Here is a 21,868-nt window from a genome sequence, read left to right on the forward strand (position 1 = left end):
TGTTGCCGATGCGGTGACCTCGACCTTGAACGTTTGTTGTTGAGAGGCGGCAGCAACTGCGGCGGAGGCGAGTCAAAGTGAGGCGCTGACCGACTTGATGGAGGCGATTGAGATCGTTGTCTTTGATAGCTTGGTCGTGTTGGAGGTGGTGGGTATCCACCTCCACCCGTTGACTCTAGCTCGCCCGGTTCGACATCTATGCGGCCATCCTTTGTTCTTCTTCGCTTCATGGCGTCACTTTGATAACGATCATCATCGGTTCTTTCCCAAGGTGCGGCGCCGTTGTTGTTGTTGTTATTGTTTGTCGACTGAGAGCTACGACCACCAGAGTTGTTGTTATTGTTGTTGTTGATGTTATTCGATTGAGGTCCTCCTCCATTATTGTTGACAACAGCAGTAGATGTACCATTGCGATAATCCCAGTCACCATTACTATTACTACTATTTCCTCCATTTCTAGTATCCCTCTCTCTATTATCTCTAGTATCTCTCGTATCTCTATTATCTCTATCGCGCTCTCGTTCACGTTCACGCTCTCTATCTCTATCGCGTTCTCTTTCTCGTTCACGTTCTCTATCTCTATCACGCAGTTGTTGTAACTGCATCTCACGATCTCGATAAGAGTATCTATCTTGATAGGGCCTTGCATTCCTAATGTAATTGTGTTAGTTCATTGATTGAACGAATACATTGAATGAATGAGTACATTGATGTACATACCTGTCATATGACGCAGCTAAGCCGTCACCATGATGATTATGTGGAGCATTGCCTCTATACACTCCATTGCTGTTGACGACGCTCATTCTGCGCACACTCAATGAACTGTCGTCTCTCTATCTTATCGGTACTCTCGAGAGTATGTAGTTGTTGTCGTCTAAGATGTTGATATTAACGTGTCCAATTTAAAAGGTATACAGTTTGTTTCACAAGCTTGAGAGTGACACCAAAAGAGTTGTTATATGTCCATTGAACCCAATGACCAGAAATGAATGTCTTTGTCTCTTGTCTCTTGTCTCTTGTCTTTGTTGTGTTACTCGAGTGATAGTGATGGGTGATGAATGATATCGAATGAATGTGTTATTACTTGTCAAATAACACTCTCTATCTCTATCTCTACCTCTATCTCTTTTTACTGTATCTGTTTGTTGCTGAGCATGTGGTTGAAGAAGAAGTAGTGTGAGTGAACAAAGTTGCGCGCGTTGTTTGTGACCACTCACATTCACTTACTTTCGACAACCTCAACTCAAAATACAACAAAGTGAACAATTTTTTTCAAACTGACATGTACTCACTCAAACAAACACATAAGATTAATAGAGATAATACATACACACACAAACACAAAAGATGAATGAATGAATATAGTATAATATAGTATGGTATTATTTCGAAACAGTTATAGAGGACTTGGTCTTGGGATTGGAGCCGGATAATAGGAGCTGTGCTTTCAGTCGCTTGCACTTCTCTCGCTTCTTGTCTAGTTGCACTCGCAATGATTTGTCTTGGTTCTTGATGCGATACAATGTCATCACTGTATTCAATCGCTCATTCACATCTTTGGACAAACCTATGCGATCAAACTCTTGTTGCAAGTCGTGTACAATGCGATCGACACCATTCTTGGACTTGTCCTTCTTGTTGTTTAGCGATGATGATGAAGACGATGATGATGAAGTCTCGGACGATGACACCAATGAGGGCGAGGCCACACCATCGTTGTTGGCGCCGTTCAAATAGATGTGACTGCCATTGATCATGAGCGATGATGTGGTGGCTGCCGTGGACGCTGGTCTCTCACCTGCCTTCTTGCGCGCCTCGTCGAGCTCCCGCATCAGCTTGGCATTCACCTCGCGCTCTCGGCGCAACTGCTCGAGCAGTCGCAGCCTCTCCTTCTCCAGCACCGACACGTCGCCAGCTTGGATCTCTGGCGCCATCTCGTTCAGCGCGTCATCTTTTTCCTCTTGTGAGTAGCTCATCAATGATCTCCGTAGTGTCGACTGGAACTCGGTCGTCTCCTGGTCCAGCTCCTTCAGCAGACTGCTACTGCTGCTGTTTGTGCTGTTGCTAATGTCACTCCTACTGCTGCTGTTGTTGCTGTGGCCGCCAGCCTGCTCCTCCTTGCTCTCGCGCGACATCAACGCCGCGGCAAACGCCTCACTGTTAAAGTTGAGCTCCAGATTGAAACGGTCACGGGACTGTGCGCTCCTGTCGTCCAGGAAGCAACTGTTGCTCTTGGTGAACTCGATGTGGTGCTGCGAGAGTCGCGAAGGCAGTGGAGGGCGGAATGAAGACGTCGAGGATTTTCCAATTGTCGCTGATGACAAAGACGGAAACAACTCAAACACCGTACTCCTACTGGCAGACTTGTTGTGGCCCATAGTCGTACCAGCTCTCCTCAGAGTATTGAACTCTCTCAATGTCTTCAATGTACCAATGATCGATTGTTTGCTACATGACTCGCCCTGTTCAACGCGTTAGGAGTCTGTCTGTCAATCATTCAATCAATGTGCGAGTACTTACAGTGACCCAAACATGCTTCAAAGCTTGAGCGGCAACTGGCCTCTTTGAAGGATCGACGGTCAGCAAAGACCTGATTAGACCCTTGGCAGACTCTGATATATTGTCCCACTCTGGTGATGGGAACTCCAAGTTATAACCAGTTGTCTCATCGAATGGAGGGAATCCACACAACCTATTGGATAATAATGATCAGTTGGACGTCCAGGAAATCAATCAATCAATAAGATCAAGACAACTTACAGAATATAAATAATTACACCTAGCGACCACATGTCCACCTCCTTGCTATAGCCATTGCCAGTCATTATCTCTGGGGCCATGAATGTTGCCGTGCCAACCAGTGAGCGGAGCTTCTCTCCATGTGTACAGCGTTGTGAAAGGCCGAAATCACATAGTTTGATGATGGCCGAGTCGGAATTGTCCGAGTACAACAGGTTCTCTGGTTTCAGATCGCAATGGACAATGTCTTTGGAGTGAATATAATGAATGACACGAGTCAATGTGTTGACCAGCTTGGCGGCATCTTCTTCCGTATAACTATTGCGCTCTACAATCTTGTCGAATAACTCGCCACCAGTGACCAGTTCCAGGACCAGGACTACATCGCCCTCCGTCTCGTATATCTCATGCAACGAAATGATATTCTTATGTTTGATATCCTGCATTATTTCCACCTCTCTTATCAAGTTCTGTTCATGTACCACCGACTTCTTCATTATCTTCATTGCCCATGGCTTGCCAGTGTTGCGCTCTGTTGCTGACTTTACAACCGAGAACTTTCCGCTAAGTGTTTGGAATTAGACTAAGTGATCCAAATGTACCATCATCATGGTCAACAGTGACTACCTACGTTCCAAGTTGGTTTCCAATATCATATGTCTTGTGTAAGCTGGTAGTGATGCTACCTTTGATGAAGTGCTTCATCTTCCTTTTCTTGTTTGCTGTTCGACAAATCCAAGAAAGGTTGAAAGACTTGATGGATTGACTGATTGAATGCTTCTAAACTCTATAGTTTGGATGGAATGAATGATACTATGTTAAACCACCGATCAATCAGTGAGTACTAATACAGGCTGGAGATAAACTGGATTGATCCAGGTTTAGGAGTGAGTGAATTGTATTGTATTGGCCGGATTGATGTATGGAAAGTTGGATGGGTGATTGATTGATTGGACCGTTGTTGTGGAATATTAGATGTATATTATTGTTGAACATATATATAATCCTTCGCCTGTCAAGCTGCCAAACATCGCTTGCCTTATGCCGTGTGTGATTCAAAGAGGTGTTGTACAATATATAACCTCGGGTTAAGCAGTTGATATCGGTGATGTACTATATTTCCTGACAGACAGACAGTCAGTCGCACTGACTTATGTTATGTGATATGATGTGATGTGTTGCGTGGAAAGGAACATACCGATCACTCAATCAAACTCACACTAACTGATGTTGCTGCTGTTAGACACCAACCTAGGTCAAATAATATTGATTGATTGATATTATTAATTAATTATAGTTTAGATCGGAATTGATGGTGTTGTTGACAGGAGGATAAACAGTTGGTCGGATACGAATCACGACTCACCAATCAGGTTGTCAACATCAACAACAACACCATTCATTCACGACCACCAAAGATGCTAAGCGTCTGTTTGGTAATGACCTGAGCTCACCCCTCCACCACCGATGGATTCCAACGCTCCCCAGTCCATCCCGCTCTGTAGCAGGCAATTTCATGTGGTTTGATTTATTAAGTGTATCTGTATGTTTGATTGATTGATGGATAGTGTGAGTGTGTGTGGTGGGGAAAGTGATTGATCAATCGGGTGTGGACAATGTCTAAATTAAGATATATGCAAGTATGTATTTATCAATACATGTCCGTGCTCTGTCATCAGTATGAGTGTGATGGGCAATAGATAGTAATGATTGTACAGACTTCTCTCCAATAGGTTAGGTAAATTGGTTACCAAGTTTAGAAGCACTTGATACTTTGATGAGATTGACAAGCGATGGATCAACTTCACTGACTTTGTTAAGGAATCAATTGTATCACAAATGATATTAATAGGTACTCGTATGTAGTTTGTACATCTTATTATTTAATCCAGTGTCATTGCGATTGCTATCAATCTAATTATATACAATTTTTATTGATATATCAACTATCCTGTGATGTAATATTACAATAACATTTAGTACTTTTTGTTACCAAAGTCCCATTTGTAATACATACATCCTTAGTAGTATATCATGTTATCTAATAGACAATTAGTACCATATTTGATGATGATGTAATAACTCAATAAACATTGATGAATGATTGAATAATTGTATATTGATGATAGAACAATGTATACATTATCATCATTATAGGCTAATGATGATAGTGAGTGCACTCATCATTGGACTTGGTTATCAAAGTTGAATGTCCGTATATGTACTACATTAACATAGATAGGTATCATTACTTAATTAAGTGATCAATTCTTGTTGGCTTTGAGTTTGAAAGTTTGTGTGATTGATGACCAACTTTGGAATCCAAGTTTGTGATACTGGTGCCCTTTCATTTCATGTTTGATTGGTCTTGCAAGTTAAATGAATGGATGACTCATATTTACAATCATTCATTCTAATACCTCTTCATATACTATTAAAGAGATATCAAACTACTTACTAATCTCTACTCAACTCATTCAAAACTCTCAATCAATTACAATTGTAAATATATATGTCAACCTTGGTAGTCTTTGATCATAAATCCAGCAATCTGTTGGAGAGCGCCAAACACATGAATCCTACTATGTACGAAGTGATTGCAGAACCATCCGATGTCAACAGTCTCCATGCTACACTATCAAATCTGAATACCAATATGTAAGCATTATACGATCATGCTGTTCGATCAAATGGGAACTCACTTACTCAATGACTCACTCACCCTTGTTCAATCAGTAATGCCGGAGTACTTTGCTTGTATTATGATGAACAATCCATCAATGATTTACTTGCGGGACGCCGAGATGATATGATCCAGACGATACTGTCCTACTTGGTAGAGCGTCTTGATATGGTATCTCAAAGGAGACCTTTGTTTGGTTTACTGATTGTCACAGACACCTACACACAACCATGTGTCATCGAGACATTCACCTCGACGATACAAAACAATGACAAGTTCCTCAATCTCTTCAAGTGCAAAGGAGCAACGGTCATCTGTCAGTCACTGAGCACCCGTGAGCTAGAGTTTAACATCGAGTTAATCACAAGGAGCAACACTTACGATTGGGGACACGTGTATGACACCAAGGCCAAAGGAAATGGTGGTCGAGACCTACCTGGAAAGATCAACTACAAATCAATCGCCCTCTACCTAGTGATGGCAATTATAGTCCTCGCACTCTCTGTGGCATTACACCAATATCTAGCAGAAACATTGGTCAAAGAAAGTGATGAAGCCAGGGTTGAACTGGCAAGATTTAGGCAAGTGCATGGAGAATATACGATAATGATGGAAGACAAAGTAAGGCTTTTCCAAGCAGATCATGATAAATTCACCAATAATGAACGGTTATTCAAAGAAACCCTGGAATCTGCCAACAAAGTCATTGAAAGACTCTCAAAAGACTTAAAAGAAAGTGATCAAATAAGGAATGAACAGGAAATTTTCATTGCAAAGATAGAAAACCTCTTTTCCTTAAAGAACCAAAGGACATTACCAACTAACGAACAATTGGAAGATACAACCAAAGTTCCTCCAATCCCTGCCATCAGCCAATAAACCACCCACTCTTGAAAAAGCTGCAATCATGATTTTAGTCTTCCTAGTCATTTGTTTGTTCATCACTAACTTACATTCATACAATCTTTAATCGATACATTACACATATTATAATAATTAAACATATACCTGATGGTAGAAAGCGTAGAACATATGTTGGGCAACAACAACAACATCAACAACAACTCTGTCAATGATCAGTTCATTGAGCAGTTTTGTAAACAGTCGTTAATCAATACACACAAGCTTTACAATCATGCACATCCCTCCACAGTTCAATACGCTTCACTACTAGGCGATGACTCTGAGAGCAGAAGAATCAAGGTCTACTCAAAGATTGTTGATGAATACTCTCAAGTAAAGGACATGCCAGCATCACAATCTACATCATTAGAATCATCTACAACATCAACATCAACATCAACACATAAACAACAGAGCACACCAATGAACATCGATCATACATCAAAGGATATAGACAGCATTATAAGTTCATTACCAAACACACAAGAGTATGTCTCTACTTATGACTCATTCATCAATCTCATTGTCTACATCATCGCTAACATTCAACAAACACACAGTGATAAACGTAGAAAGTTAGCAGATGGCAATATGAGCATCGTATTATCAACAAACTCAAACAATCAGTCCAATCAACTGGCGACGACGACAGGAGGACACTCTCTTACATTCACAAAGCCAGCTTGGCACCCACCCTGGAAGTTGATGCGAGTTATCAGTGGACACACTGGATGGGTGCGCGCAGTGTCGGTCGATGTAAACAACGAGTTCTTTGTGACAGGTGCAACAGACAACACGATTAAGGTCTGGGACTTGGCCTCTGGCGAGCTCAAGCTGACGCTGGTCTATCACGTTGGTCCAGTGCGCGCACTTCAGGTGTCTCAGCGCCATCCCTATCTGTTCTCCGTTGGTGAGGACAACAAGGTCATCTGTTGGGACCTCGAGGCCAACAGGCCGATTAGACACTACTATGGACACAAGAATGGAGTGTACTCACTGGCACTGCATCCTACACTCGATCTACTGTTCTCTGGAGGCAGAGACTCGACGGTCAAAGTATGGGACATGCGCACCAAGTCTGAGATCTTCTCGTTGACAGGCCACAAGGATACTGTCTGCTCGCTGCTCTCTCAATCACCTGATCCTCAACTCATCTCTGGTTCAATGGACAGCACGATCAGACTGTGGGATCTTGCCACTGGAGGCACCGCTGTAACACTTACCAATCACAAGAAGTCAGTCAGAGCAATGGTCATGCATGAGAAAGAGTAAGTATTACACCATGATGTCTTGTCTGTCTGTCACCGACTAACATTGTTTAATGTACTTCATCAATCAGGTTCTCATTCGCATCGGGCAGTGCAGACAACTTGAAGCAATGGAAGCTGCCAGAGGGTCAGTTCATCAAGAACCTCTCGGGTCACAACGCAATCGTCAACTGTATGGCTTTGAACCAGGACAATGTGTTGGTGTCTGGTGGTGACAATGGATCGATGCAGTTCTGGGACTGGAAGACTGGCTATTGCTTCCAGAAGGCACAGACAACAGTACAGCCAGGCTCACTTGACAGTGAAGCAGGCATTTTTGCAATGTCATTCGATCGCACTGGAACACGTTTGATTACATGCGAGGCCGATAAGACGATAAAGATATACAAAGAGGACGAAGAGGCTGTATGTATATAACATGGATGTTATACATACTTTGAGCGTTACTAACACCAACTTACCATCATATCTTTAGAATGAATCAACTCATCCAATCACAGACTGGAGACCAACAAAGAATATTAAGAGGTTCTAAATAGGCGATATTAGGACCAAAGACGATATGTGCTATGTACATGGCAGTGAACCCAATAAATTTATTGGATTGGTATGGAAGACAACAACAACACCGAGTGTAGGGAGCAGGGAGGAAGGACCTTGGCATCCGGTAGACCTGGACTCAGCTTGGACGGATGTATGTGGTGTTGTTGGGGCTTGGACGAAGGCGAGGGACAACCCAATGATCAGAAGCCACCATGGCCATAGCGGCAGCAGTAACCCCAGTGGTATCTTCTGCATCTTCGCCAACGAGCAGTGTCATTCTCCATTTGGAGGTCTTGGACACCTGTCTTGGATTCGATCACAGAGTGGTCCTTGGCAATTGACGATGATGGATGGCCGAGGTTCATAAGGTTCTCTTGGTGTTGGAGAATGAAAGGAGAGAAGTAGAAGGGTAATGTTAGGACATGGTTGAAAGAGAGGGAGGATGGGGAGAGTACTTACGGATCAACATGATTGGAATACTTTGGATAACTTTATTGGATAAGTGGATAGAGTATATATGTAGAGATAATTGGACAACTGAGTTGAATAGACTAGGAGGAGGGATAATGAGTCCTATTTATACTTATCCTATCCATAGTGAATCTGTTCGTACATTTAAGGAAGTAGTAATGGTAGGTGATGGAAAAGAGATAAACAATGAATGGACTTATTAGGACGAATAGATCATATATATTTAAGTAATAGTTTGCCAGCAGGACTGTATGGCAGGTGGGCATCAAACACTACCGAAGTGGGAATGGTCGCCTTTGAATGTGTAAATCGGAGAAGTAGGCTGTCAAGACATTGCCTTATATGATCCAAGAGATCGTCCTGATTAGGTAAAGTACGAGTTGCCTTGTCATGGATCTGGATGTTATCCGCAACAACCACTACAACATGCAATGTAAGTGTGTTGTTATCGTCGACTAGAACTACATCCTTCACCACACCACCACCACTACTATGATGTCCAAACTTCTGAAGGATATATCCTTCAATTGCATTCAGATCCACCACCACCTCTTCATCATCATTGCCATTATTGGAAGAGATGTTGACCATTCGAATGCGATGATGATACCATAGTGTGTCAATGCGTGTGAGTGCAGTTGTTGTTGTAGTCGACACAGCATCCTTCGTGTGGAACCAACCTTCTGCGTCTACTGCCTGGCGAATGTCTCCATTGTCACCAAGGTATCCGAGGGATGAGTAAGGTGACCTCAGCCACAACTCTCGAGGAGCGTCACTTTGACCTGTAGCGCCAGAAGACATGCTTGTTGTGATGTCCTCAAGTCTACTCTCGAAGAATGGTAGCAGTGGACCAAGTGGCACTGGATGCCCAATGACAGAGGTAGAGTCAGAGACGACGTCGATTGTGATAGTACCAGTCTCTGTTGTACCATAGTTTGCTCTCAATCTAATGCCATGTTTATCCTGTAGTGCTTGACCGAGATCAGCCAACAATGGAGCACCTGCGCACATTGCCATTCGTAGATGTTTGTTGTTGATACAGTTTGCCAGTTGTTGCTGTTGACTTAACCAAAGATAAGAGTTGCGAACACTAAACATTAAGTTGATCAACAGGTTTGGATGTAGCTTCTCAATGACGTCGAGATCTGAAAGAGAAGACATTGGCAATACAATTAGAGATTGACATAGTAGTGATGATATGATGCCTCCAACAAGACCGTATGAGTGAGAGATTGCAGAGTTGACAAGTACTACATCCTCGCGCTTCATATCCAACACTGAGGCGACGGCCACAGCCTCACCAACAATGCCTGGCCATGATCGAATGGATATCTTTGATGAACGAGATGTTGATCCACTGGTCAATTGACAGACACTTGGTTGGTCCGTGACCTCTCTGATACGGTTGACATCTGTCCACTCAGTCCTTAGTACTCTGTATCTGTCATACTGGCACACCAAAGCAGTTGTAGGCAATGAGCCCTCTGCAAGCTGAATGCCTGCGGGCACAATGATGTATGGTGTGCGGGCACGGTCAAGCAAGGAGAGTGTCTCGGAAGGTTTGAGGTTGGCTCCAAACAGTACAACTGATGCACCAACAAATTCAAGTGCAAGCAACAGACATAATGAGTCAAAGGTGTTTGTCATGAACAATGCGACAAACTTATCATTTAAATGCTTGGACAGCTGTTCGCTCATCAATGTCGATCTCTCTATGATATCTCCAATGCTAAAGTGTCTGTACACGTCCACCTTGTTGCCAGACTCCAAGCAAATGATTGCAGGCGATGTACATGTTGATGAGTTTGAGCCGGCCTTGATTCGCTCAATCATCGAGACATAAGTTGATTGATCAGACATGAATGAATAAGTATCTATCTATCCTATCTATCTATCTATATGTATGCGCTATTAACTCTTGACTGATGCCTTACGACGATCATTCATCACAGTTTATTTTACACAATCGGCTTTGGAACCTTTTTGTCGGACTTGGACCCAAGGCCTAAGGGTGGGCCGAGTGAGGCCGACCTATATCCTACATCTACACCTACAGTGCAGCCTTGCGATGGATGAACTTGGTATGTGATCCTTTGCATACTATCTTGTTGTGATTGTTATAGATGGCAGTGTCTGTGAATGCCAAGTTCTTTCCAATCTTGAGCACTGTGGACTCTATAGTGATTTTCTCGCCAACTGGTGCTGTTGCTGCATAGCTGACTGACAGATCAACGCTCACCGAAGGTGGCATCCTCTCTGGATCAGAAGCAATGATAGCAATAGAGCTTACAACATCTAGGATATCAATGTTAGTATGTCTGATTGATTGAGTGAGTGATTGAATGTCCCGTCCCGTTCACATTCAACAACATACCAACTAGAGTGGCCATTGCACCGCCATGTAGTGTAGACAGAACATTACACAGTTCTTGAGGTACGACCATTGTCATTGTGAGTATCTTCTTCTCGTGGTTATATGTTCCCATCTCAAGGTACTTGAAGAATTCATTGTCAAAGCCTGGAATACCCTTCCACTGCTCCAAAACATTGTTCAACATTGTCATTCTATCTGTCTCCATTATTTATCTCTATCTGTATGTGTATATATTTATAACTGTATCAATATCTCAATCTATGATCTGACTTGTTAAGTTTATCAACTCTATCTCTAAATTGAATGAAAAACGATTCTGAACACTTCTTTTGACCTGCAAAAAAACGACAGAACATTCCTTTTTTGGAACAAACGACACCCCAGAGACAATCCGAGGACCGAACCCCTTTTGTCGATCCAATGATGCCACACCAACTACTCCAGTAGCTGGCATAAGATGTTGTTGTTGTTGTTGTTGACAATCTTGATTGATTGAATGATTGAATGAATGAACTTTAATTGTTGCTGCTGCTACTGTTTGGATGTCGCCTGCTACCTCGACCACTGAATCCTCTCGTTGATCCATCAGGTCCAACAGGTTGTCGATGTGAAGTGTTGCTGCCACTGCTGTTGCCACTGTTATTGGATTGTTGTTGTTCAGTTGATGATTGAGTGACACCAACACCCTTTCCAGCAGGTGCACTCTTCTTGAGTGAACCTGGCGAATAAACATTTGAACGATCCCTCGTCGTATTCTTTGGACTGTTATAAATTGGACTATTATTTCCACTTCCACTTCCAGTTGTTGTTGTTGATGATCCAGTAGTATTAGTAGTTGATGTAGTAGTGATGGTATTATCCTCGCTACCTAAATACAGTGCTCTTGCTCTTTGATAATCCTTTTCCCTTTCCTCCAATGTCTTTGTAGGTTGCTTTTGCTGTTATGTACGTATGATCAATGAGTTAGAGTCATCCATACATGTATCTCAATCAATGTGATAATTATATTTACAGGTGCTACTTCAGTAGTAGTTGTCTCTTTCTTCCTTGCGAGTATCTCTGTGATTGAGTGATGAGTGTGAGTGAGCGAACATGTACATGCTCTCAATCATGATCAATCTTACTTACTGAATGTTGGCTTTGATTCAAAGTATGGATGAATAGTCTCTAATGAGTATCCTTGATGAGTTGGAGCATCCTCATGGTTTAGCTCGTGCTCTGATGGCAGGTTGATCAATCCCTTTCTCTGCTCACGCTCCTGTTGTTGCTTCTCTGGCTGCAATGTTGTATCAAATGTCTCATCTTCCCATGATTCTAGAGTACCTCTCGATGACATGTCTCTGGTGTATGTGAATAGATGCTGTTACTGTTGATGCTACTGTTACTGCTGCTGTTGTTGTTTGTTCGTTCGTTGTTGCTACTGAGTCACCAAGTTCAATCAACAATCAATCTGTTTGTTTCTTCTCTCTCAAGTGTACAGCAACGAGATGATAATGTAATGCGAATGGTATGCAAACAAACAAACGATGAATGAACAGATGAGGAGGAAGAGAAGGAGATAGTTGTTATAGGATCAAGCATCGAACTGATGTCAAGAATAGTATATGTGTATATAATATGTGTAGGTGTAGGTGTAATGGAGTGAAAGTGAATGACTCAACTTCAAACTTCAATCTTTGAAAACATTGAAAAAGTAGAGGATGCTTGAATGACTCATTCATTAATCTTGGAGAATACATGTACAAATAGATAGATAGAGATAGAGCATGCAGGTATTGACAAACAATCATAATATCATGAATAATCATCATCATGATGGTCATGGCACTGTTTCAAAAGAAGAAAGAGAGAGAATAGAGACATTGTTCTTATTTCAAAGATTTGAACATGTAATAACAGACACTTTAAGATTGATGTTACAATGCTTTGGTGACAACCTTACATCATCATCATCGTCATCAAATGCAACAACTACTACTACAACAACAACTACAACTACTACGACCTCGACATCAACATCACTCAATGATAATAATACAATGATAATGGCAATGCTTGGAAATGCATCACATTTATGCTCACACTCTGAGTTGTGTCAATGTCAATGGATGTTGGAGATACTAGTTCAATCATTATATGAAGTTGGCAAGTCATCAGAAGCACTCAAACTAGTCAACAAGTTCTATCAAGGTGGTCTCACATTCGCTCCAATCAACATATTGACACTTTGGTAAGTGTCCCGACCGACTCATCATCCATCGTCTGGACGACTCACTCACAAATTTCTAACTCACTTCCATCCATACATACTACATACAGTATCCATCTATTGGTATACATGAAGAGCTATCATGAGGCCAAAGGTACAGTGATCAACTGTCTCAACCATCGACCCATTGTCACAGAGCCAGAGTCACAGATATCTACGTCATTCAATGTCAATCATAATATAACTCAAGAGGAGTATGATCAGTTGGCGGAACTACTCGTGTTCCACATCCTCTTTAGAATCGAGGAGATTGATGAGGCCAGGGCATTCCTTCAATGCTCCAATCTGCCTCAGTGGAAGCGTGAAGGGTTCACCAAGTCACTCGAGGAAATGGTTCAGATCAGGGAACAAGAGATCAATCAAGCGATCCTCAAGCAGAAACAACTACAACAGCAACAGCAACAACAACAACAACAACACAACTCGCCAGTCGATCTGGTCGAGACCAATGGCAACAACAAGCTGACCAAGCCAAGCCCAACAGGACTAGACAACAAGAACATTAGCCGATATAGTATACATGCATTGATCACATATTTGAAGCAGTTTGGATATAAGAAATGGCTAACGGCATTGTCAAAGAGACTGGCTGTGTTCATGATGCGTGTCAAGAACTGGGCCAAGAAGGCCAAGACATTGGACATGCACTGGCTGCGCAAGATGGCACCAGTGATCATCTGGTGCACAGTCATCTACTTTGGCACAAGACATCTATTGCGAGGAACACTATCACGTGGAAATAGACAAGACACTGCCAATCGACAACATCATTTGCCCAACACCTCCCATTATCATGGTGCCTCTCAACCCCAGCCTCCACAACGCATGCGACAACTTGGTTCAAGCAATCGAGCAATGGAGTACAGGGCAAATGGTGTTGGTGGCACTCACAATGGCGGCAACAATAACTGTGGCAACAGTATCATGGGCTCATTACGCGACCTGGCATCGAACGCCTTCAACTATAGATATGGCTGATCGATCAATCAATAAACTCTATTATTAATACAATGGTCCATGATTGACCTTCATTCATTCATTTGTATATGGACCATAGAGCTATCTTTAGATCCTTTGACGCTGATGCCAGGACATTCTGGCGATTGAAATCAATTGAGTATATACTCTCGGTGTGATACTTGAGGATTGCGAGTGGCGTATGCTTCCTGGCGTTGAATATCCTGACACGTCTATCCCATCCGGCCGTAGCGAATATCTTGCCATCATCCCTAATCTTTACATCGGCTATACCATTGTTGTTTAACTTATGATCCACTATCTTGTCGAACTGGCGCTAATGTTTGGGGTGGACATGACATGTCAGTCAATGATCACGGATACAGACCAAGGTCGACCACCCATACTTACACTCTCATAGTTGATCTTGAACTCTACGATACGATCATCACCTGAGCCTGATACTCCACAGTCTCCGTTGAGTGCAAAGGAGAGCAGAGGTTCGGTGCTAAGCTTGGACATTGCAAGGCATTGCTGGGGATTGCTCAGATCCCACAGACACATGCCACCATTCTCAAAGCCAGAGCATAGCTTGAGACGACCGTCTGTGTCTCTCCACAACTTCATGCACATTGCCATTCCGAAGCGCTCGCCAATGTTCTGACTAGAGCCAGGCATGCCTGCTGTGGACAGGTCGGCGCGCACTTTCATCACGCACTCGCCTCGTGTCATGTCCCACAGCTCAATCTGTGACGGCACTTCATCAGATGATATCGCGACAAGGTTTTCGATTGCATTGATCGCTGGCATATTGTTGTTGTTGTTGGTACCAAGTGATAACGAGTCTAGATTGGGTAGTGCGGGCTCTGTTGACCTTGGTGGCGCATTGATTATTGAAGAGATGTTGGTTACGAGTGGAGAACACTTGCCCAGTGAGATTGAGTTGGTCTCTAGTTTGTTGAGTAGAGTCAGACCTGACTGATCCAATGTCCACACCTTAACCGTTCCATCTCTACCCTGTGACACCAATGCATTCTGACCAGGCACAGAGTGTAGAGAGAATACACCTCCCTCTGGATGTGCATGTTGTACAACCTTCAAACATCTCTTGTCCTCAATGTTCCAAAGTCTAAGCTCACCATCGCCTGACCTACGATAGGTACATGATTGATTGATTGATTGAATGAGTAAGAGATTGTGTTGAGTGATTGATCACATGATCATACATACCCTGAGAACAATAGGTTATCATTTGTTCTATCAAAGCATATTGAGTTGATGAAGTATCTGTGGCCTCTGAGAATGAAGTATGGGTCGGGAGGGTCCTGTTGCTTCTCCATCAGTTGATACTAATAATAATCATCTATTTGTATTTAATGAACAAACAAGTATTCAATGATCTCATGATTGAGATTGAAAGGCAATTGTGTTGCGTGTTGCCACGCCACTCATGGGCAACAACCACACTCAAGTACCACGATCGATCGATCAAAGATGGATGGATTGATAGTTTGATTGATGGATGGATGGATGAGATGTCAGCACTATTTGGCCAACATCTCCTTGCCGCTCTTTAATTATGAGCTTGCATTATATTATTATGATTAATTAACTAATTACAGGTAGACTTCATTGAACTCTTCCTCTTCACGCTCGGTAAGCTTAAGGTGTGGCATCTCTGCTCCATCCCTATTAGGTTGTTCAAGTAAGTGTTAGTACCAAGCAATCAATCAATCAATCAATCCAGTATCGAACATAACATACCTTAACATTGTGGATTGGTAAAGTATATCAGAGTTTGGATGTGGTAGATATAGGATGGTGAGGGCAAAGATATAGAGATTGGCCAGACCGTAGAAGGAGAAGAATGTAAGGGAGGACCGACCACCCGAGCCAATAAGACTGAACATCACGCCAAATGCCAGTACAGTGACCACAATCACACTGAGCAACAATAATAATCGCAGACGGATATTGATGAATGGCAGTGTCTTGGTCATAACCCATCCCTTGGCAATCAGATACACCAAGTAGAATAGGAATATTACCAACATGATCACTGATACCAATGCGAATACCTATTAAGAATGAGGGAGGATGAGTGAGTGATTGGAGAGTAGGGGCCGGTGATGTTGGAAACATACATCTGCCAAACCTGTTGGGTCTGCCAACGGGTCAGTCTTGAGGCCGTGCTCAAGGGAGCTCATTGTAATCAGTGATGAAATGAAGAATAATGATGTCAGGATGATCTTGGGCAAGTAGAACTTGGTAAACTTCAACTCTGTTCCATTCTTTCGAATACCATCAAAGATGACGAACCAGAAATAGAATAGGATGGTGACGAACAGATCAGTGAAGAAGTCATCGATCGTCCTGAATCCTGCTCCCGATGTAATGAGACTAAGCAAGAAGATTGGATCTAGATTAAGAATGGGCATATGTGAGACATGGATCGCGCAGGGCATTGGTACCAGTGACTTACTGTTAAAGAAGAATAGTGCACCAAGTAAGATGACAACAAACTGTTGCTCGAGTGTCCAGATGCGATAGTTAAGTTTGCGCAGAGAGTAGATGAAGCCAGCGATCACACCAGCTGTGATGATAACAAAGAGCAATCGACTGATCATCTCGAGCAGGGCGAATGCACCATTGACGTACATCAGGTCGAAAGTGATGTGATCCACGTATGTTAGATTGGAGTTTGATGATGGGTCAATGTCAACAGTGATCGAATATGTGGGGAAGTCGATGCCCAGCTCCGAGGCCAGTAAAAGAGCCTCACATCTATCACCTTTACACGATCCATAGAATATCCTATCGATCGAGCTTATGTTCTTGACCTCTTCATACTCTGAGCCAACAAGGTTAACATGTATTTGAAGAGTGATACTGTGAACTGTTTGGTAGATTGAGTTGTGTCAGTCAGTCAGTTCATCGTAGCGGTGGGCCAAGGACATGATTATAAGCATACTTGATGTATTTGGATTGCTCTGAAGGTCGTTCAGATGTGGGATAGCATAGACATTTAATAGGCGATTCGATTTGGTGAGGCCGCCAGTGGAACCAGTCCAGTGAAGTGTTGTGGAGTTTGGTGGATTGTTGATGCATGTTAATCCATCTGGACATATTGAGAGTTGTGTCGTCTCTTTAATATAAAAGGTTGGTCCGGCTAGGCCTAATATCAGAAAGATAATATATAGGAATATGAATCCTGATCCCAATATAATATAATGTTTCCTCTTTAGATAATGTAGCATCATCTTTGATGATCGCTCATCAATCTCAATTGGCTCGATGTGAATCATGATGGGTATATGTTTTTGTTGTTGTAGTTGTTCTTGTTCTTGTTCTTGTCCTTGTCTTTGATTCTAATATGTTCTTGTTCAAGGATGAGACTATCTCATTACCATTATTGATGGAAATGAAGTGAATGTTATAAATAATATATATATGTTGTATATATGTGTATGTATATGTGTATGTGTATGTATATGTAAATATGAATGAAGATTGAGGCTGTGATGCAATAACACACAAGGTTAATAGGTGACCTTGAGGGTCAGCTGTAATCTTGAACGTCGTCACGTCGGAAGCAAAGAATGGGCATAGAGGTGTGAAAAGGGTGAAAGGAGGTGGTGGTTTGGGGTAAGTGAGGGAGGTGTGCTTTGGTGGCATCAGTTGTGATGAGAGGTTGTGATTGAATGATTGATTGTTAGTAGTAGTCCATTGTAATATATATGAGAGAATAGATGCAATGCAATGTTGTATTGTTTATTTAGATATGTGATGTTGTGATAATAAGAAGTAAACATGAGATAGATGTATGTTCCAAAATCTGTAGAGTGTGAGAGAAGAGAGATGTTAGAATGATGATGAAATGAAGTTGAAGTGGTTGATGTTGCTGACGAATGATTGATTGATCCAGATGATGATGAATGAACGAGGAAGTCATAATCAGACGTTTTAATTGGAGTCCACATATTTTGAATGAGATTGCTGGTCTCTTAGGATCTCAAAGATTAAAGAATGTATCATCATAATAACTTCACTCATTCATTCATTCATTCATTCAATCATTCAATCATTCAATAATTCCATTCATTGTCAAACAAACTAAAATATTATTATTATTACTTACAATTAGGTTAGAGTTATTGAAGAATGAAGTTAACTTGAATGCCTCATCTTGACTGAGGCGCACATCGTTGGTCATGGTGGAAACGAATCAAAAACAAGTTGAAAAATAGTTAAAGAAAAAACGATAACGTTATCAAATGGAAGGAAAAAGTCAACGAGGAAGAAGAAAACTAAACTGATTACGATCGATCTGCAAAGCGAGACAAGGACAAGCCCCAACAAACAAAACAACGAACAAACAACTTATAATTACAACCTGATCACAAACACACCATGGTCAAACATACTTCAATGAAGGCCGTGACCGCACGATCCAGTGATTCACAACAATCACTCACATATCTAAGTTTTGTGTTTTGGCACAAGAATAGGTTGGAATCCCATTGGTCCAGACTTTGGACGCCCACCTGCCCCCTTCATCACCCAAGGACCAGATTTCTCCAAATCAAGGCATTCGTGAGCGTGCAGTTTTTGGTGGGCCAATCACAGCCAAGGCAAGGCATTCCCTTGATTGGGCAACACTACGACGTCGGGGAAATATCTGATCAGCATCACCGCCAACAACATCATCCATTCGTGCCTGCAATGTATTTTGGCCGTGGCGCCCCCGCATCCAACAATTAGAAGCACATCTTTCAATCCTTGCTCTGTCAGCAGCAGAGTGAGTGCATCAGAGGAGTCGAGAATGTGAGGCGGTGTAAATGGAGCAGGGTGGAGTAGGGCCTTAATGTTGAGTTTAAGTGTCACGCATCGCTTGGACATTCATGAAGGGAATAACAACAACATAAAGTTTTAAAATATACACTCTTAAAGGAGAAAGAAACACACAAATCAAATCAGGGCGCCGGCGTCATCCATCAATACATCCAACTTAGCTGTTAGGACCTCTCGCCTCAAAAGTCAAAGACCAGGTCATTACTCGCCTTCCAACATCACAAATCTAAACAACAACAACAACAACACTTATTCACAACACTTCTCGGTTCCACCATCCAACCAATCAATCGAGCAATCACATTGACCATCACTTATACATACATATATTACACCAAACTACAACAACTACATTGACATTCTTAAGAGGATATATCAGTGGACTTATATATATATCCAGCCTTTGAGCACACAGAATAAGAGTCTTCAAGAGAAGTGGACATAAAGAACTAAACAATATAACAACAGAACAAGAACCTCGTTCATCTCAATGTAAGGATCAGGTCACAAAGCGACTCTGGAACATTATATCCATCTTTTCATCAACGACATCTATCAATCTATATATCTTGTATATATCCTGGCTATGGCTATCCAACCTTCCTGCCTACCTGGCTTTCCTACCCTACCCTACCCTATCCTATCCTACCATACCCTACCATTCCTACTCAACTATCTATCAGCATCTTCGACTTGTCAATCTACCTTTTTTTAGGACAGATCCTATTTCCTATCGATCATCACATTGACGGGTCTCTTTGAGTCCAAAGTGTTTGGTCTTTGCATCAACCTTTAGCTTAGTACATGTAGATTGCACAACGCCGACACGATCATCATCCACATGTCTGGCTGCTCTCGACAGATGAGCTTCCACCTCACCATGCTCCAGGGTGATCGAGCAGTCCCCAGCGACATTCGATGACCATCGGACACCACAGATATTCTCCATTCCATTAATGCCAGCCTGTCAATGGGTTATGCATTGCCCATCACCAGTCTCTTCTTCTTCTTTTGATCAGAGTGAGACCCAACCCCACTTGGCCTGATTGACCAATCACACCCAACTAAACACCGTTGTGGGGGCTATGGCCCCGAGCTTTGTGTTTTGTGGAGCCTTCACACTGATCAAAAACCACCACTTTTGTACAAACATGGTACATGCCCATTCTGAGAATCTCCACCGCCCTGCCCCGATACACTGGTGGCTTGCTTGGCAATCTAGGCAAAGGGTGGTGAAGTGTGAGCAGGCATCTATCACCAACTCATCTTGATCACCTTTTAAAATTGTTTGATATATCATCATCCACATTAACATCAGATCCCYTTTGTTGTTTGTGTCACTCCTTTCACAAGAGCATCCTTTCATTTCAACCACGCCATCACCATCATCATCATTTCTGCAGAGAAATAGAGAGAAAGGGCAGGACACCAACAACACCAAAGCAATCAAACAGCAAACCAACACACCAAAAAGGAGCAGGATTAACAGGTGCCCGCCCAACCTCCTTTTCCTGTCCTGCTATGCACTTTGAGAAAGGGAGACTGGCTCATCCTCCTCCGTCACCATTTCTTTAATTAAACCAATCAATCACTCAATCAATCAATCAATCAATCAATCAACCAGTCAGTCTATCAAATCAACAACCACCTCCACATCATCCTCAAATCCAATCCTATCCTATCCTATCCTATCCTAACCTAGTCCTACACTTATCTCTACCTCCTCTTTTCACTCTGTCAATCACCAATCATTCGACCAACCCTTGCCCTTCTCTCGCAAGTCCATCCATTCTCATTCTCATTCTCATTCACATTCACATTCACATTCTCAACAACAGAACCAACCTACTTTACTTGACCTTCCATCTCTCTTGTATATATCAAGGTGATATGATGAAAGTATGTAACCAACTTGGCAATCAATATATATCTCACCATCAATCTGGGCTCGCCCAGTTGTAGTTTGATCATCTTGTAGACAAATGTGGAGCTTTCAAACGACGTCAAGGCCTCAAACAAACACACACAATCACAAACAAAGCACTCACACCATTGTTTATCGGGTCACGACCTGTGGACCTCACACACACAACACACCTCACCAACAAACATCAGAGACAACAAACAACTGTTTGATGTGTGTGCGTTGAACTTGGTTGGTACCATTCATCGTTACGAGAATGTGTTGTCTATTTGTCAACACATTACAAACAAACATGATGTAGAATGTTAGCTCACTCATCTTTTGTAGTGGGGCTGGCTGATTGAAGCACATCCACAAACACAAACACACACACACCAGTCATCCAAGTCCCGCTACTTTATGACATTCATTCAATCATAATCATCAACCAAACAAACAAACAGTTGCTATTTAGCTAGCTTGGTTGGGACCAAGTTACCACCACTATCACGAACTCTCACACACACACATTCGATTCTCGAGAAGGACCTCCAAGGCCCCAAGCCTCCAATTGGTCAAATTCACAATCACATCTCGACTAAGTGCACTCTCAGATAGATACATGTACTATCTCTATCTTCGATTCTCTCTATCTGTCTCACGCTCTCCCTCTGGTTGATGCTTGTCAATCGCCATCCATCTTCCACAAACATGTATGATTGATCACCATCGTCATTTGTCAAATCCAGATGTCATCCAATGACCCTATTTTTGTCTTTGTTGGCATGGCATGGCATGGCAATGGATGTCCACAACACATCCGACATGTCCAAACATGTTTGGTCCTCAATGGAACTAATACTAACTAAATACCTGGCCATCAATCAACCAATCATTTTAGATT

General features: G+C 42.3%; 11 protein-coding genes across 11 annotated transcripts; 4 read left to right on the top strand and 7 right to left on the bottom strand.

The window, feature by feature from the left end:
• Positions 1 to 72: 72 nt before the first annotated feature.
• SAMD00019534_002610 (hypothetical protein) lies at positions 73 to 806 on the bottom strand (the record flags this gene model as incomplete). Its single annotated transcript, XM_012903694.1, has 3 exons — positions 73 to 224; positions 320 to 651; positions 721 to 806. 3 exons carry the CDS (start codon positions 804 to 806, stop codon positions 73 to 75), a joined length of 570 nt encoding a protein of 189 aa, XP_012759148.1.
• A 579-nt stretch (positions 807 to 1,385) lies between these two features.
• Positions 1,386 to 3,447, bottom strand: SAMD00019534_002620 (hypothetical protein; the record flags this gene model as incomplete). The annotated part of the gene is made up of 4 exons (XM_012903696.1): positions 1,386 to 2,465; positions 2,524 to 2,695; positions 2,764 to 3,306; positions 3,374 to 3,447. The coding sequence occupies 4 exons, from the start codon at positions 3,445 to 3,447 to the stop codon at positions 1,386 to 1,388; spliced, it is 1,869 nt and encodes a 622-aa protein (XP_012759150.1).
• Positions 2,071 to 2,478, top strand: SAMD00019534_002630 (hypothetical protein; the record flags this gene model as incomplete). Its single annotated transcript, XM_012903695.1, has 1 exon — positions 2,071 to 2,478. A coding segment is annotated over one exon (408 nt), but the record flags the coding sequence as incomplete, so codon positions are not given.
• Positions 3,448 to 5,254: 1,807 nt separating the features above from the next.
• Positions 5,255 to 5,976, top strand: SAMD00019534_002640 (hypothetical protein; the record flags this gene model as incomplete). The annotated part of the gene is made up of 3 exons (XM_012903697.1): positions 5,255 to 5,400; positions 5,479 to 5,820; positions 5,901 to 5,976. 3 exons carry the CDS (start codon positions 5,255 to 5,257, stop codon positions 5,974 to 5,976), a joined length of 564 nt encoding a protein of 187 aa, XP_012759151.1.
• Positions 5,977 to 6,436: 460 nt separating this feature from the next.
• On the top strand, positions 6,437 to 8,128 carry SAMD00019534_002650 (hypothetical protein; the record flags this gene model as incomplete). The annotated part of the gene is made up of 4 exons (XM_012903698.1): positions 6,437 to 6,816; positions 6,889 to 7,596; positions 7,668 to 8,001; positions 8,072 to 8,128. Coding segments are annotated over 4 exons (1,479 nt in total), but the record flags the coding sequence as incomplete, so codon positions are not given.
• A 695-nt stretch (positions 8,129 to 8,823) lies between these two features.
• On the bottom strand, positions 8,824 to 10,443 carry SAMD00019534_002660 (hypothetical protein; the record flags this gene model as incomplete). The annotated part of the gene is made up of 1 exon (XM_012903699.1): positions 8,824 to 10,443. The coding sequence occupies one exon, from the start codon at positions 10,441 to 10,443 to the stop codon at positions 8,824 to 8,826; it is 1,620 nt and encodes a 539-aa protein (XP_012759153.1).
• A 217-nt stretch (positions 10,444 to 10,660) lies between these two features.
• On the bottom strand, positions 10,661 to 11,174 carry SAMD00019534_002670 (hypothetical protein; the record flags this gene model as incomplete). Its single annotated transcript, XM_012903700.1, has 2 exons — positions 10,661 to 10,905; positions 10,985 to 11,174. The coding sequence occupies 2 exons, from the start codon at positions 11,172 to 11,174 to the stop codon at positions 10,661 to 10,663; spliced, it is 435 nt and encodes a 144-aa protein (XP_012759154.1).
• Positions 11,175 to 11,499: 325 nt separating this feature from the next.
• On the bottom strand, positions 11,500 to 12,320 carry SAMD00019534_002680 (hypothetical protein; the record flags this gene model as incomplete). Its single annotated transcript, XM_012903701.1, has 3 exons — positions 11,500 to 11,922; positions 11,997 to 12,043; positions 12,113 to 12,320. The coding sequence occupies 3 exons, from the start codon at positions 12,318 to 12,320 to the stop codon at positions 11,500 to 11,502; spliced, it is 678 nt and encodes a 225-aa protein (XP_012759155.1).
• Positions 12,321 to 13,092: 772 nt separating this feature from the next.
• Positions 13,093 to 14,231, top strand: SAMD00019534_002690 (hypothetical protein; the record flags this gene model as incomplete). The annotated part of the gene is made up of 2 exons (XM_012903702.1): positions 13,093 to 13,214; positions 13,304 to 14,231. 2 exons carry the CDS (start codon positions 13,093 to 13,095, stop codon positions 14,229 to 14,231), a joined length of 1,050 nt encoding a protein of 349 aa, XP_012759156.1.
• Positions 14,232 to 14,289: 58 nt separating this feature from the next.
• SAMD00019534_002700 (hypothetical protein) lies at positions 14,290 to 15,550 on the bottom strand (the record flags this gene model as incomplete). Its single annotated transcript, XM_012903703.1, has 3 exons — positions 14,290 to 14,547; positions 14,622 to 15,360; positions 15,441 to 15,550. The coding sequence occupies 3 exons, from the start codon at positions 15,548 to 15,550 to the stop codon at positions 14,290 to 14,292; spliced, it is 1,107 nt and encodes a 368-aa protein (XP_012759157.1).
• A 276-nt stretch (positions 15,551 to 15,826) lies between these two features.
• Positions 15,827 to 17,515, bottom strand: SAMD00019534_002710 (hypothetical protein; the record flags this gene model as incomplete). The annotated part of the gene is made up of 5 exons (XM_012903704.1): positions 15,827 to 15,899; positions 15,975 to 16,288; positions 16,355 to 16,629; positions 16,693 to 17,106; positions 17,182 to 17,515. 5 exons carry the CDS (start codon positions 17,513 to 17,515, stop codon positions 15,827 to 15,829), a joined length of 1,410 nt encoding a protein of 469 aa, XP_012759158.1.
• Between the last annotated feature and the right edge of the window lie 4,353 nt (positions 17,516 to 21,868).

This window comes from Acytostelium subglobosum, assembly GCF_000787575.1.
Source record: "Acytostelium subglobosum LB1 DNA, scaffold: scaffold1, whole genome shotgun sequence".
NCBI classification, from domain to species: domain Eukaryota; phylum Evosea; class Eumycetozoa; order Acytosteliales; family Acytosteliaceae; genus Acytostelium; species Acytostelium subglobosum.